This window comes from Struthio camelus, chromosome 11 (genome assembly GCF_040807025.1).
Source record: "Struthio camelus isolate bStrCam1 chromosome 11, bStrCam1.hap1, whole genome shotgun sequence".
Classification (NCBI taxonomy): Eukaryota; Metazoa; Chordata; class Aves; order Struthioniformes; family Struthionidae; genus Struthio; species Struthio camelus.
The window spans coordinates 25,797,232-25,811,262 of NC_090952.1; the positions used below are offsets into that span (position 1 = coordinate 25,797,232).

The window sequence follows — 14,031 nt, forward strand, 5'->3', positions numbered from 1 at the left end:
AGCACGTTGGGGGTTGGGAATGACCTGGAGGGAGTGATTTAACTTTTTTTACTTTTAATTTTTTTACCTTTGGACCTTTCTCTCTCTCTCTCTCTCTCTCTCTCTCTCTCTCTCTCTCTCTCACTGTAAACTAGAACATGTCTCAGCCAGAGGTGAAGGATCCCTGGAACCTCTCCAACGATGAGTTTTATTACCCTAAACAGCAGGGACTTCGAGGAACCTTTGGAGGCAACATCATCCAGGTGACAGCACTGCTGTTATAGCGTTAGGGACAGAATGTTTTGGTGGAGGGTTTCTGAGAGTATGACTTAGGACTTGTAGAAAAGTAGAAATTCAGATTACCGTGGTCAGTTAAGTGTTCACGTAAGAGAATTTTAATATCGTTTAATTAAGGAGTTAAAGGAGTTTAAAGTAACTTTGCTTGACTGTCCCATCAAACTGAGGTATTGAAGAATGTGCTGGGTCTTACTGCATCGTGTCTGTCTTCTGTTTGGTATCTCTTTTTGCACTACTCTTATTGAAGCAGTGATGGTGAGGGAATAAGTGGCAGCAGTACAGCAGAAGTGAGGCTGTGCCCCTGCTACTGGTATGTTTTTAATTTGGATATAATAAAAAATAGTTTAGATATTGATGAATGTAAGCCATTGCTGGCCTAGGCCTTGGCGAAGAGGTGATACTTTTTTCCTATTTCTTTGTGATGCTCAGTGTCCTCTTCTAAAACCTCCGCTGCTTCCCAGTCTCTTCTGTAATGGGGAAAATGTATGCACTTCAAAACGTGCTTCTTACTGACACAGATAATGGTTTGCATGTTTCTAAGTAATAAAAATTCTTCTCAGTGGGTATCCTGTGAAATAGTAAATGAGAAATAGTCTCTGCCCAGCAAGAAAGCATTGAATACCTATGCCTAGGTGCTTCCTGTCAAAGGGCAATGTGTGTGATAACACAGGAATTCAAGGGCACCAGTGTTATTACTAGCAGATCTAAAAACGCTGTTAGGTTCTGTTAGATAAGGTAAGGTCGGCAGGATTGGAGGATGATCTCTGTTTTGAGATGCTATGTATAGTTTTTAACTGTTTTTTTTAATTTTTTTTTAATCAGCACTCTATCCCAGCAGTAGAACTTCGCCAGCCATTCTTTCCCACCCATATGGGTCCTATGAAGCTTCGACAATTTCATCGGCCTCCGTTGAAGAAATACTCTTTTGGTGCCCTGTCCCAGCCAGGGCCCCATGCTGTGCAACCTCTGCTGAAGCATATAAAAAAGAAAGCCAAGGTACAGTTATTTTTCTCTTTATCTGGCGTCTGCTGTGACTCCATTTGCATGGTATACGTTTGACGTGCCGTTTCCCTAACGCTATCTTTTCATTGGCACAGATGAGAGAGCAGGAGCGCCAGGCTTCCGGGGGCGGTGAAATGTTCTTCATGCGCACACCACAGGACCTAACTGGCAAGGATGGAGATCTCATCCTTGCTGAATACAGTGAGGAAAATGCCCCTTTAATGATGCAGGTTGGCATGGCAACAAAGATAAAAAATTACTACAAAAGGGTGAGTATATAAGCTCTGCTGCTGAACAGTGATTTTCTCCTGCCTCTCGCTGAATGTTAACTGTATCTTCATTGCATGTTATAGAAACCTGGCAAAGATCCAGGAGCTCCAGACTGTAAATATGGAGAGACTGTTTATTGTCACACTTCTCCGTTCCTGGGTTCTCTGCATCCAGGCCAGTTACTGCAGGTGAGAAAAGCCGCAATAAGAGGATGGAAGAGATAAACATGGGATAACAGGTGGAATGTTACGTGCCCTAATTGCTTATAGCATCACAAATGATGCCCGACTTTCTACAAGCGGATTCAATTTCATTTCCAGTTTTAAGTCTCTTTTCTTACTGATCATATTGTAGTTCTTGGCTTTAAATGTTTTTTTAAGTGTCTCTGTTGTGTGGGTTTTAAAATTGTTGTAGGAAACGGTAGTGTTGCAGGAAGTAAATCATTACACTGTAATGGGGTTAGAAATCTTGTTGTTGAGGAGGACTTTGTTACTAGAAGGCCAAAGCTGCTTCAGTGCTGAGGAACTCAGTAAGTAAGTGTTGGAGGGGATGAAAAGCATGGCTGCATCGAGGTCTAGGGTGTGTGAGGAGAGCAAGACCTCATATTTTTTCTGAGTTGCACTGTTAATTGGATAGGTCGGCTGGATGCCAGTTACTAGTCAGGTGAGTAGACCTCTGCTACTGTGAACGGCTTTCTCTGTTGCTGAAAGACATTTGGTTGAGAGGGGAGAAATTAAGAATGTTGTAAGGACCACTTGGTTACAAAATCCATGACAGATACAAAAATAAATGCATTCCAGTTAATGCTAGCTGCTGTTGCTGCGGCAGCATTAAGTAATTCTGTCCACGCTTTGTCACAGAAGAAAGGTAGGGTGAAGGGTGGTGTTGGAGATTTGTAACAGAACTGACAGTGCTTATTGTTCAAGCTGAAAAGGACTTGATCAGGTATACAGCAGGACTTCTGGAAGCCTTGAAATGAGGACAGGGCCACCTCAGGGAAAGCTGTGCAACATGGATGAGCGTAGCTTGGGAGAGTGGCAAAGGATAAGGTTCACAGAAGCCTTAAGAGTGGAGGAAACCCTTATCAGTTCCTCTCAGTCCAGTGCCTCTTGGTGCTGTTTTCAACTTCCTTACCTTTAAAGACTGAACAATTCTGCCACTAGGCTTTTCTAGTTAAGTTCTTATCACTTCAGTTTCTGAGCAAAGTCTTCAGTTCTCACTTTTATTGCCTTCTCCCGTTCCCAGGCTGTGCACGTGTCCTTGTTGGTTTCTATGGTAATGGCACTCCTGCAGATCTGTTCTTTCTGTCCTTTTTAAAATTGCCTCTGTGAAGGTCAGTCCAGAGAGCTCTTTGAATTCTTTCTGCATTTGTTTTAGATTTTCTTACGCTTTTGTGCTTCGTCTCTGGTTATTCTCTGAATAAACAAGGAATGATCTGACTGCACATCTCAATATACTATGGCATAAATGGTGGTGTACCATTGATGATGGTTTTTTTTTTTTTTTTTAAGCTCTCCTGCAAAGTGTATGTGTTATAGAAATTTTGGTCACTACCTGACTTTCAAGTTTGTGTTTGTTTTCTCTTGTTAGGCATTTGAAAACAACCTTTTCCGGGCCCCTATCTATTTACATAAGATGCCTGAAACAGATTTCCTAATAATCCGGACACGACAAGGCTATTATGTTCGAGAATTAGTGGATATTTTTGTAGTTGGTCAGGAGTGCCCTCTTTATGAAGTTCCTGGTCCCAACTCTAAACGAGCTAACACCCACATCAGAGATTTTCTGCAGGTACGTGATAGAGACGCAATGCGGGGATTTGAGAGGTCTTTGGAGAAAGCCCATGGCTTAGCCATGGACCTCATGCGAACAGCCTTGAGTTGAGAAGCTCATTGCCTGACCTTGGCTGCCTTTATCTCTGAGGTACGAGCACCATAGGAGTTGATTGTCAATCATACAGACCTTTCTGGTTGTCATTTAACCATTGATTTGTAGCATGTTTCTCCTGTCTGTTTGTATCCAGTCTGATAAGTAAGTACATGATAGAGGCATTTCACTGGCCAGGATGGACGTTGATGAGGCTATGTAAAACTGTAGGAAACTGAACACATTGGAATGAGCTTTGTAGTGGTTATACAATATAAAATGATACTTACATGGGTTATGCCAAGAGATAATTAAGGGATCTGATCCCAGTCTTATTACATGGTACAGAATTAGAATTGATTCACAGGTCTTTGATTTCATAGGTCTTGAGACAGTTAAACTGTGGCGGTGTCAGTGACCGTTCAAATAAGTATCCCAAAATTTAGGTGTTGGAAATTATTTCTAATCATTTATTGTCAGTTTAATTAAAAATTATAACCCAGGAAGTATTTGCAGTCTCAGGTGATGACAGTTATTGGAGTAATCCCGAGCAATTGCAAGGTAACAGTTCTACTGGAAACAATTTTAGCTTCTGCCAGTAGTATTGGAAATTCTTCATGTGGTCAAGAATTTGAAAGCTTTTAGACAAACAGGTTATTTTAGACCACAGTTGCATATTTGAGATGGTCGTAGAAGTAGGTAAGTCGTTTCTGCTCGCCACAAATAGCAATAGACAGGCTTAATAGTGAGTTATTTCAGCTTTTAAACTCTTATTTGTAAAACATACGTTTGTTACTTATAGGACTTCAGTTCCAATACAGATCATGGCCAAAGTATTTGACCTAACGTATTACTCAACTTTTTCTGTGTATGAGAGACAAAAAATATTTAAAGTTTTACTGTTTATGAGTTTGAACTGCTACACAAGTATGCGTTTTAGGTCTGTTTCAGTTTGTAACTGATCCCCAGAAAGGAATTATTTGGGTAAGTTTCATATAGGGTGCTGTGGTAGCTATGTTTTTCTGTTCATTCTTTCTGAATTTTACAAGTTATCCCCCAAAAGAGCAGTTTGCAAATGAAGATCACGGATTCTAAGATTTGGTAACAGCAGCTACAAGCAAGGCTCTCCTACTCTGCAGCCCCCCCCCCCCCCTTCCCAAATTAGTTAATTGTCTACTGGGAAAGTGCATTTTATGGTTTGCAGTTTGCAAATGTATTGCATGACCTTTTGAAATCCCTTTCAGCTCTAAATCCTTGAATCAGTGATTCTTCTCAGTTTCCTTCCCACCTCTGTCCCCCTACCTCCCCTGAGAAAAAGAGAGGGAAAAAAAAAGTTTTAACTTAGTTTTATCTTGGCCCTTTTCATGTGATCAGAAAGAAGTACATTCCTTGGGCTGGAAAATTTCTTTCAAGTTTCTATTCCAAAGCATTAAGATTTCTAATGTGATAATATACAAATTTTCAAAACAGATTTTTTCCCCGCATCTCATTCTCAAAAGCGGCTGAACCTGAAAGCAGACAAGTGTCTTGGAAATCTTTACTGGGTAAATTTGTAAGAAACAGTAGGTTTTAAATAGGAAGTCTTGTTGCTGGACTTGTTGCTGTAGAAACAGCATTGTTTACACTGCCTTTGCAGATTTGTTGTATTCTTCCCTCAGACATCACAAATGAGTCTTGTTTTCTAGGTTTTTATTTATCGCCTCTTCTGGAAGAGCAGAGACCGTCCTCGAAGAATTCGCATGGAGGATATCAAGAAGGCATTTCCCTCGCACTCAGAGAGTAGCATCCGAAAGCGGCTAAAGCTTTGCGCTGATTTCAAACGCACAGGTATTTCAAGGTGTCGTGTGGAGGCTGCTAATTGCTTCTCAGCCATGCAATCCAACCCATCCTTTGCTACTTTTGGAGTTCCAAAGGAAGTGGGAGGAGGCAACATCTCCTCCTGAACTGATAAACAATTTTAAAAAAAAAAGTCTGTTTAAAAAACTTAAATATAATCTGGGAGATTTTTATTCGAATATATAGATGCATACTTTCTTTTTGGCACAGTTGTTGTTCTTGATGGTGAAGAATAACTAGTTTAGATTTTTTTTTTTTTAAATAACTCTGGGCAGTGATTTACTTGTATGGTAACGATGTACAGCTGTTACACCAGCTCATACGACTTCCCTTTCCTCTGTGTATGAATATGTTGTTTTTTGCAAGCAAATACATACTAGTGAAAGCCTGTCCCATCCGCATGAGTCCAATAGTGCTCAGAGAGCCTGAGTGCTGATTTTAGCACATGCAGAATAATTAACAGGCCGTAGTTCTTTAGGCTGGAAAAATTAAGAGGGAAGGAAGTGAAAGGTGAGTTAAATGCTTTTGGGATGTAGCTTGTGCATTGACTGGGCATGAATGTATAAGACTGCTGCAAAAGGTGCTGAGTTGGGAAGCACTGATTTAGACAAATGCAAAACACAAGCACTGAGCGCTCTTAGTGGTTTCACGGTCGCAGATTTGTCACGCTCGCTCTGTCATCCAGTATTGCAGCAGGACGCCAAGTCTTGAAATACAGTTAGAATGATGATGCCATCTGCCATTTATAGGGAGCTACTCAGTGTTTGATCTGTGCGTTTTTCAGGGATGGACTCAAATTGGTGGGTTTTAAAGCCAGATTTCAGATTGCCGACAGAGGAAGAGATCAGAGCGATGGTGTCCCCAGAACAGTGCTGTGCTTATTACAGCATGATTGCAGCTGAACAGCGACTGAAGGTAAACATTGCTTGTAGGCTACAGGGCAAGTTACGAACAAGTAGTTCTGTGAAGGATGAAGCTGGGAAACACCTTCTGCCTCAAGCTATTGCTATAGTTAGGCAAAGGAGGACCCTGACAACTGAGCAACTTGCTAAATTTCTTGCTGCGTAGGAAGGGAGTTAAGCTCTTAAAGAGGGAGCTATTATATGCTTACCACATATTATTTTGATATTGAGGTAGCCATGCTCAAAGGTGGGAGAGGGAAGGTGTGAGCAAGGGCTCTCTGTCTCTCCCTGGAGCTCTAAAGAGCTGAGGAGAGTTACCAGTATGTGACAGGGCTGGTCCCTGAGAGAAACTGGTTATTTCTTTGAAGTTGAGTGCAATATTTGATTATGGAGCTTGTCAAAACACCAGGCAGTTGGAGACCTGTGATTCTGTGGGTTCAGTTCCTGGCTCACAGTGAATCTTGCAAACATAACTGTCTGTACAAATGCACTTGTTCAGCAAGACAGGTCTCCGCAGGAGATTCATAATACGCTTCTATTTCTCTCTCTAGTAACCTTTGCAAGTCTTGGTTCTCTTTTTTTTTTTTTTTTCTTTCTAATATTTCTCCGCAGGATGCAGGTTATGGGGAGAAATCTTTCTTTGCGCCAGAAGAAGAGAACGAAGAGGATTTCCAAATGAAGATTGATGACGAGGTATTGTTAGAAAAACGTGTGTGCGTGCATGTCAATATATAAATATGCATGGCAGAAAAATGAGGCCTTTTAAAAACAAATTTCAAATAGGATTCAGCGGATCAGATATTTTTGTGCCTTTTCTGGGCGCTCTTCTGCCAGGCTTACACCTGTGCTCTGGCCTCCTTCGTGCAAGTTCCCTTCTAGGTATTTAGCACTCTGGTGCTTCATGGGGGTTTGAATGAGGGTGAATTCCGTTGCTTGTTCCTTCAGCTGCTCCCTTATGTCATCTGAAAACTTTTCAGTATGATTGGGAGAATCCAAAATAAAAAGCTTGGAACTCTCCTTGGTGGGAGCAGGATCGTGAGGGCGTGTTTCTCTTCTTGCTGGCAGGTGCGCACGGCTCCATGGAACACCACACGAGCCTTCATTGCTGCTATGAAGGGCAAGTGCCTTCTAGAAGTGACTGGTGTAGCAGATCCTACTGGATGTGGTGAAGGATTTTCTTATGTGAAGATTCCCAATAAACCAACTCAGCAAAAGGTATTGTTCCCAAGGTTGGGTTTAACATGGAGCGATAAGTGGAAGTCAGGCAGGAGATGGAGTAAATATGGGGTATGAGATGAGGAAAGTATCGGAAGGTGAGCCTAGGAAAGACTAATATGTTATGACATTCATAGGCTGTATTTTTCTCTGAACAGGATGATAAGGAGCCGCAACCAGTGAAAAAGACAGTGACTGGGACAGATGCTGATCTGCGCCGACTTTCTCTCAAAAATGCCAAACAGCTTCTGCGTAAATTTGGAGTGCCTGAAGAGGAGGTGAGCATGAGCCTGGAGCTAAATGTAGCATGAGCCTGGAGCTTCATGGATGGATTCAGCAACTGGTGGAAGGGACGTGTTCTTTTCTGCTCTGGCCTTGTTGGAGGTGTTGAAATTCACAGTCGGCTTGCTCAGCGGTGTGTCTCTAAAGCTCCTGCTAGTCTGACTTCTTCTTTTCAGATAAAGAAGCTGTCCCGGTGGGAAGTGATTGATGTGGTACGCACAATGTCGACAGAGCAGGCTCGTTCAGGGGAAGGTCCTATGAGCAAATTTGCACGAGGGTCTCGGTTTTCTGTGGCAGAACATCAAGAGAGATACAAAGAGGAGTGTCAGCGCATCTTTGATTTGCAGAATAAGTAAGGTCTTATCTGATGTTTACAGTCTTGAACCCCACCCTGCCCTCACCTTAAAAGTCCAGGTCTATGAATGCCTGGAGCTCTCTGATACGTAGTGGTACAGATGTTGATTCTTCTAGTTGGGCCCACAAAATATAGTGCTGAGAAAAAGGGCTTTGACTGGGATAGCCTAGTGTCTTATCACAGACCTTTAGGAAAGGTAGAAAGAGTTGTGTAGCCTGCCATGTATAATGGCATGAGATGTTCCCCAGATTAGTAGTTTTCTACGTATTTCCTTTCTGTTTTCCAGAACAGCAGTTTTCTGTAACTCTCTTGGGTAGCAGCTGCTGGTCCTCTGTGCTCTATTCTTTGAGACTGCCGGAAGAATTCATGCGTTATGCCTTGTTCTTGCTCAAGAGCTGGCAGTGGGGAAGGAATATAATGCTGTTGATGAGGAAGAAAGTGACTTGTTGAAGAGCATAGGCTTGGGATGATTGATCTTTTGGACATGGGAATTACAGAAAGACTGAGAAGGGGATATATGATGCCTATGTTAATCTTTTTTTTTTTTTTTAAGAGCAGTGATTTGCAACACTTATTTTCAGACCTTTGTTATTTTTGCCTTCTATTTCTGGGAAGGTGACAGGCAGATTGTTTTTTTAAGTAACTGACTTTCAAGGTACCTCCTGTTTCAGAGTTCTGGAATCCACTGAGATTTTGTCAACAGACACAGATAGCAGCTCGGCTGAAGACAGTGACTTTGAAGAGATGGGGAAAAATATTGAGAATATGTTACAGAACAAGAAAACTAGTTCTCAGCTGTCTCGGGAAAGAGAAGAGCAGGAACGGAAGGAATTGCAGAGGATGCTTCTGGGAGAAGACAGTGGCAATGACAAAGAGAGAAGCAAAAAGGACAGGAGAGACAAAAAAGGGCTGTGTAAGTAACTGCTGCAACTAGAGCATGCCTGGGAAGGGATGTGGAACTTTGTGTCAGGCTGCAAAGTGTGCTGGTCTGACCTCTCGGAGCAAAGCACAGATTCCTCACAGGGGGAATATGCAGGTGTGTGCTTATCTGGGGCTTCCTTGTCTTGAGCAATTACTAACTGAAAATACAATTGCGATGTCTCCTTTGCCCTCTGCTTTGACTATTCTGAACTATAAAGTTAGTTTGGTATTTCTTCAGATATTCACTGCTGCTTTATGCTCAAGTTTCTGGTTTTTGTTTTGTTTCGAGTAATTTTCTTGAGACGTGTTTATGAGTAAAACTGGTTCTTGCAACCAGTTCATGGCGTCTTGCGCTTTGTCAGCATGTCCAGGGGGTAGTTGGGCCCCTGTCAGACTCTGATCTCCTGGAGACTTGTGCATCTAAAATGCTTTCCAACAGAGCTAGACATATCCCTGATTTATAGGTGTAAGTGTTTGACCTGTGAGAAACTGTAGCAATATCAGTATGAGGGTGCTCTGACCACTGCTACGTGTTGCATGTGTCTGAGCAAGGTTGAGCTCTGCTGAATCTGGGTCAATATGATTGTTGCTGTTGGAAATCCCTTTAACAAGGTATATGTGGAGGATTTGCTGGTGGCTGTTATCTTATGAAAAGATATCCGGAGTTATTTAGAACAAAATCCCTGAAACAGAATTCGGGATGGAGTTGGTATGGACGCAAGACAAGGCTAGCTCACTGGTTGGAAAACTGAACGCTGTTGGCCTTCGGTTTCTGCCAGATCTCTGGGCTTAGCTTGCCTTAGGTTTTCTTGAATTTGTCTTGGAAACTTCTAAGCCAAAACTGTCTCCTGTATATAAACAATGATGTTTCTACAACATGAAAGAAGTTAAAAGTAAATAAAGCACTCTCTTGTAGCATCAACTTCTGGAGCTTCAGCAAATTCTCACAAAGATGATGACACGGCCTCTGTAACCAGCCTTAATTCGTCTGCCACCGGCCGTCGCCTCAAAATCTATCGCACGTTTCGAGATGAGGATGGGAAGGAATATGTCAGGTGTGAGACAGTTCGAAAGCCCTCTGTTATTGATGCCTACTGCCGAATACGGACTACCAAAGATGAAGAGTTCATGTAAGACCTACGTGTTTTTCTTCCATTTGCCCGTAGACTGGTTCATAGTATCGACAGTAGGAAGAAACATTAATAGTTGGTTTCCTTTGGCCTATGGGAGCATTTGCTGAAAAATACTGTCTGGTATAACTGAACTGGGAACGCCACCTTTGTGGCTACTGGGGGAAATGCTCGATGACTACTGTATAGCGGGGAGAGATTACTTCTTGTAATCTTTGGAGCAAACTTTAGTGGGGTTCAATTTTAAATATCCCAAAGAGAGAAGGCTCTCAGAATAGAGGCTAGAATCTAAGATAAAATCCAAGCATTTCTCTGTGGGCTTTGAAAGGCCCCAGCAAAGCTATACTTCCTCTCTATTGATTTGGTTTTATAGCATCAGTATACTGCTGTCTCTACCTGATTTCTATGCATAGCAGAGTCTTTTCCTTGGTTACTACCTAAAGGTCCTCGTGTTACCTATGAGCCAGAGCATCAGTGGTCTTCCATACGATGGAATCTTCTTTTCATGGTGCTTTATTAAAACTCTGAGACAGTCAACAGACAATGTGAAAAGATAACAAACATGCATGCACTATTGAATGCTAAAATACGGAGACAGTGCCAGATCTAAAGCCACCTGCAGAACGCAATCACACAATTAAGCACTATTAGATGTATGCAGAAAAGGATCAGTTCTGTTCACAGAGCACAGTTCTCTCTGATCACAGTTCTGTTTCGTTAAAGGACGTGATGCAGGATTGTCTTGTGAAGGAGACTGGCTCCTGGGGTTTTGGGTGTGTTTTTTCAATGTATGGAGAGTGTTTGGTGAGCAAGTTAGATGTACACAGGAAGAGAAGAATGAACAAGACAACTAAATGTTGCCAGAGTGAATTGAGTCCCTTCGGTGTCCAGATGATTCTAACTGACTTTTGTCAGAAATGCAACTTCTCACAGGAAGCTGCTGCAAAAGCCTCATTTTTTCAATGTCTCAATTTTAAAATACAAGAAGCCTAATTTAGAAGCGTAGTCTCTTATGTTATACCTGAAGTCATTGGAGTCTGTGCGTTGAACCTATGAAATTCAAAACAGTGTGCAGAATGGTACTAGGCATCCTGTTTTTTGACATCTAAAACCAGCAACTACTTCTGGCAGATTTGGTTAAACTTCTCATTACTTTGGTCCTCAGACCTACGAAACAATGGGATGTTGCTTTGTTTGTGAGGCATTTGAAAGTCGTGCTAGCGCGAACTGTAGAACGGTTCCCTGGAAAGTAATCGTTTGAAATACTTGTGTCTGGACACCCGGCCCCGTAATTGCGTGGAGGGAGAGATTCAGCGGCTGTCCGTTTAGAGAGTACTCTGTGTTTTGTGGACTGATTAACTATGATTCTGAGGGGGAGAAATACCGTTTGATCATACAGTTATTGTGTGTAATGTAACGTGTAAAGGGGCTGAATTCAGATTGAATAGACAAACTTATTTCATAACCTTAATGTTATTTGTAGTACGTTTATTCCAGAAAGCTATATATTTAAATGGAGTCCTAAAACAACGTGAAAAGTATTTGTAGCTAAAGAACCTAGTCCTTAGATTCTCTGGTTCCTCCAGAGTTTTGTGACGGAGGTTCAAGTCCCAGGAAGACTGGACTACTTGAAGAGCACCTGGTAAATCATCGATTCAGTTGAAGAACTTTCTGTTTTTTCAGACGAAAGTTTGCTCTATTTGATGAACAGCACCGGGAGGAAATGCGGAAGGAGCGGCGCAGGATCCAGGAACAGTTGCGAAGGTTAAAACGAAACCAGGAAAAAGAGAAACTCAAAGGCCCTCCAGAGAAGAAGCCCAAGAAAATGAAGGAGCGTCCAGATTTGAAAGTAAGCGTATCCGCACGTAAAGCGGGCTAACAAATTTTGCATAACAGAGACGTTTTCTGTTCTGTGTTGTGTGAAAGGCCTGAATAGGGGTTTTCAATGATAGCTTGTCTCTGAACCAGCATGTGTAAACTAGTCTCTAAACTAGTAGTGTATGAATTCTAATCTTGTGTCGTTTTCTTATATTTTGTAGCTCAAATGTGGAGCTTGTGGTGCAATAGGCCACATGAGGACTAATAAGTTCTGCCCTCTTTATTACCAAACCAACGCCCCACCTTCTAATCCTGTTGCCATGACAGAGGAGCAGGAGGAAGAGCTGGAAAAAACAGTCATTCACAATGATAATGAAGAACTCATCAAAGTAGAAGGAACAAAAATTGTCCTGGGAAAGCAACTGATTGAGAGGTAAGGGAAGAAGCAGAGACACCGATTAGTGGTAAGAAAAGCTGATTCAGAACTGAGTGTAGACTACTCATCCTGTGTATAACAATCGTAGGAATAAAGTGCCCGGGTCTTACACAGGCTATTATATTACTACAGCAATTAGACTGTATGTTTGGTACTATGGCAGGTGGGACCAGAGCCAATACTAAGGGACAAATGGACTTGTTCATAAAAGGACTAGAGATGAGAGCTACTTTTGTTTCTTTTTACTTAGTGCAGATGAGGTTCGCAGGAAATCACTGGTTCTGAAGTTCCCTAAGCAGCAGCTTCCTCCGAAGAAGAAGCGGCGAGTAGGGACAACCGTTCACTGTGATTATCTGAACGTGAGTCAAGGTGTCACTGAGCTGATTTTATTGTCTTTGTTTCTGTTTGTACAAAGTATCCAGTTTCTTTACTACTCTTGTGTATCTGTGCTCCTCCGCATGCAACGGAGGCACCTGCTCAGAAAATTAACAAACTAAATTGCCTGTGTTTTCTGTAGATGACTATTTTGTGTCTTGGAAAAACCCTAATTTTTCTGTCTCTTACACCTTCAGCGTCCTCATAAATCTATTCACCGACGGCGAACAGACCCTATGGTGACGTTGTCATCCATCTTGGAGGGCATCATCAATGATATGAGGGATCTTCCTAATGTAAGTTTAGGCTATGAGACCAAAAACCTGTGTCTCAAGCAACATGGTAGTGTGCTGTAGACAGCAAAATTATGCCGGACTGCCCTCGTATAAGTTGTGTTCCAGCAACCCCTTCCCCAGCTCTGGCTCTGCTTTTTATGGGCAGTCTAGTCATGCCAGTGTCCCTTGAAGTTTTTACTCCTAGTTTTCTGTTTTATTGCACTGCAGGTAGTGTTTGAAAACTGGATCATATAGCTTGTCTAGATTGTGTGCTGGCTAAGGCTTTTGAGTTTTGGGAAAAGAATTGTGGCTTTTTAGCACAGAAGACATCTTGTATTTGCTTTATTTTCTCCCTGTGTCTTTTGGATAGACTTGGGAAATATCTTTTCCTCAAAAGGCTGCATTTTTTCAGATTGCTGTGTGCTATCAGGAAGTACATGAGTTTGTTACTGCAAAAGCAATTGACAGAAGTCTTAGGGTTGATTTAACAAACATGTTAAGCATGTTTGTTAAATCCTGCTGGTAAATGCAATTCACAGTGTAATCGTCCATCTGCAGAAAAGCTACTGACTTCTTGATGTTAGTGCATGGGTCTACAGTTGTTTCATATTAAGGGAATTGTTTTTTTTCATTTGTAAGGGCAAGAAAATTCTTTTAAAATAGAAGAATAAGGCTACACGTGAGCCTTAATTCACATTAAGGTAGGGTACGCAGCGCTGCGAAGACAGCACGTCTTTGTGGCTGTTCATTTGAGGATCATCTTATTCCAGTTGGTGTGTACCATTTTGTCAATTATCTCAGCTTAGAACGTCCTTCTGAGGTGGAAACGTCCAGGTCAGAAAATAATGCTGAATAATGCTATGTGAATACACATTCAAAAGCTGGGATGTGATTTTTCAACAAAAACAGCAAAAGTTGCGTGGCACTTTCTGTGGCAATATGGAATTCTCTTATACGTGTTGCACTGGAGAAAACTGATAGAATACTTCACTGTTCATGACTTCAGGGTTTCCTAGTAATTGACTCATCAAAGATTGCAAAAGCAAGAGCTTAAAGCTAAGACTTGAGTTGA

At 41.8% G+C, this 14,031-nt stretch overlaps 1 protein-coding gene across 5 annotated transcripts in view; it reads left to right on the top strand.

The window, feature by feature from the left end:
* TAF1 (TATA-box binding protein associated factor 1) overlaps positions 1–14,031 on the top strand; it is a 38,672-nt gene that overhangs the window by 12,677 nt on the left and 11,964 nt on the right. For all 5 annotated transcript variants that reach the window (XM_068956713.1, XM_068956710.1, XM_068956711.1 and 2 more), the window contains exons 12-28: positions 135–242; positions 1,099–1,272; positions 1,374–1,547; positions 1,632–1,736; positions 3,139–3,339; positions 5,100–5,241; positions 6,035–6,165; positions 6,765–6,845; positions 7,218–7,367; positions 7,526–7,645; positions 7,826–8,001; positions 8,676–8,917; positions 9,842–10,055; positions 11,739–11,904; positions 12,095–12,306; positions 12,560–12,668; positions 12,882–12,980. In XM_068956713.1, the coding sequence (XP_068812814.1) occupies positions 135–242; positions 1,099–1,272; positions 1,374–1,547; positions 1,632–1,736; positions 3,139–3,339; positions 5,100–5,241; positions 6,035–6,165; positions 6,765–6,845; positions 7,218–7,367; positions 7,526–7,645; positions 7,826–8,001; positions 8,676–8,917; positions 9,842–10,055; positions 11,739–11,904; positions 12,095–12,306; positions 12,560–12,668; positions 12,882–12,980 (2,604 nt within the window). The remainder of the gene's footprint in view (positions 1–134; positions 243–1,098; positions 1,273–1,373; positions 1,548–1,631; positions 1,737–3,138; positions 3,340–5,099; positions 5,242–6,034; positions 6,166–6,764; positions 6,846–7,217; positions 7,368–7,525; positions 7,646–7,825; positions 8,002–8,675; positions 8,918–9,841; positions 10,056–11,738; positions 11,905–12,094; positions 12,307–12,559; positions 12,669–12,881; positions 12,981–14,031) is intronic.